The sequence below is a fragment of the Pterocles gutturalis genome, unplaced genomic scaffold (genome assembly GCF_000699245.1).
Source record: "Pterocles gutturalis isolate BGI_N339 unplaced genomic scaffold, ASM69924v1 scaffold21623, whole genome shotgun sequence".
Lineage (NCBI taxonomy): Eukaryota > Metazoa > Chordata > Aves > Pterocliformes > Pteroclidae > Pterocles > Pterocles gutturalis.
The window spans coordinates 3,047-4,835 of NW_010118595.1; the positions used below are offsets into that span (position 1 = coordinate 3,047).

At 59.9% G+C, this 1,789-nt stretch overlaps 1 protein-coding gene across 1 annotated transcript; it reads right to left on the reverse strand.

The window, feature by feature from the left end:
• Positions 1 to 167: 167 nt before the first annotated feature.
• Positions 168 to 1,783, reverse strand: LOC104463817 (discoidin domain-containing receptor 2-like). The gene is made up of 3 exons (XM_010076292.1): positions 1,680 to 1,783; positions 1,046 to 1,195; positions 168 to 561 (listed from the first exon to the last, which is right to left on the reverse strand). Exons 1-3 carry the CDS (start codon positions 1,770 to 1,772, stop codon positions 424 to 426), a joined length of 381 nt encoding a protein of 126 aa, XP_010074594.1. The 5' UTR covers positions 1,773 to 1,783; the 3' UTR covers positions 168 to 423.
• Between the last annotated feature and the right edge of the window lie 6 nt (positions 1,784 to 1,789).

Here is a 1,789-nt window from a genome sequence, read left to right on the forward strand (position 1 = left end):
TCCTCCTTGAGCGGGTGACGGCTGCCGGACGGTCCCTGCTCCAGGGGGCACACACCCGCACTCACCCAGACACCTGCCGGGAGCTTCCTCGTGGAGAAAGTCCTGCTGATGCTGCCCCTCTCCGACCAGGGGAAAGAAGCAGCTCTGTCCCAGTCATCGTCGCCAAGAACACGCTGCATCAATAAATAATCCTCCTCTCAGCCTGTGTTTCTCCCGGGCTCAGGTCAGCAAGCAGGCGGGAGGTCTGAGGTGTCCCACGCTGTGGCTCTCCTTGCCGGCCTGGGGGTTTTCCTCTGAGGCTTCACTGTACAACGAGAACAAGACCAGCTGCCTGGGTTGGATTGCTAAGTCCGAGTGAAGTGGCTTCAGTTTGCGTACTGGGGATGGGGAGGGATGGGGACCGGGCTGAGGGGGAGCCAAGGGTCATTCTTCACTGTCTGACTCCTGGAGAAGGCGGTGGATGTCCTGGAAGGAGGGACGATCTTTAGTGTCCCGTCTCCAGCAGCTGAGCATTAGCTTATAGACTGAGTCAGGGCAAAGTGCAGGCTGGGGAAGGTAGGTCTTGAAAACAAAAGGCAAAGATGACAAAGGGAGAGAGTTACTTCCACGGAAACCAACAAGCAAACCGCTCCTGGGGAGCCCACTTCTCTGCGCGCTGGGCATGGGGGTTGTGCTGCTGGGTGCTCAGGGGCAAGGGGACCCCCCACTACATAGTGCTGGGGCTGGAGCAACCGCGGAGGGGCTGGGGACACCTGCTCATGTACCCCAGCCTGGCTATGTGCCAGGAAGGGCTCAGCAGGCAAGCAGTGCCCTGGGCTGTGTAAAGTGCAGGAGGGTTTGCTGTGCTGGGTCCTTTGCCAGGACTGCTTTCCAGAGGATTTCCCACCCCATAACTTGCCTGTAGACAAGCTCCCCCCTATCTGGTCACCTTAAAGTCTTTCCCCAGGGTCCCTGGTGCACTGCTACTTGTCCCATCCAGTCCCATCCCGTCCCACCCATCCCATCCCGTCCCATCCCATCCCATCCCATGCCTTCCCATCTCTACCTGCCGGCCCTGGTCCCGGAAAAACTCGCCGGTGTTTTCGATGACCTGCTCGTCAGACAGCTGGGAGTAGGGCTGCTCCCGGCACAGCGTGAAGGTCTCCCACAGTGTCACGCCGAACGCCCACACGTCGCTGGCTGTTGTGAACTTGCCCTAGCCAGGGGGAGCAGAGCGGCATTGGGCACAGGCATTACCCCATTCTGCTCCATAAGCCCCACATGCCTGAGGTTCAAAACCTCTTTCTGGATGCTTCAGCTTCCAGGTCTGGGCACAGAGGGGGATTGATCCCTCAGACCTGGTCTGTGCCTGGGGCCAGACCCTGGTGAGCTCCAGATCCAGCTTGCAGTGACTGCTCTGAGAGCTTGGGGCGCCTGCAAAGCTAAAAAATAACCCTGCTCCTCTTGCAGGTCTGACCACAGCCAGGAGGGGATGTCAGGCATCCCACTCCATGGCTGGCCACTGGTACACCCATGATAACCACAGTCCTGCCTCAAAAAGCTGCTACTGCTCCCGCTTTCTGCATGCTTCACCCAAAACCTGGTCCCTTCTGCACTGCCAGGCCAGCCCTTGTCCAAGAGGCTGTGAGCGTCCCCAGCGACCCAGCAGTGCTTGTCAGAGGACCCCAGCCCCCCCGTACCAGCAGGATGCTCTCCCAGGACATCCACCGGATGGGGAGCACCGCCCGCCCCTGGATGCGGTAGTAGTCCCCGCTGTAGAGGTTCCTGCTCATGCCGAAGTCGGCGATCT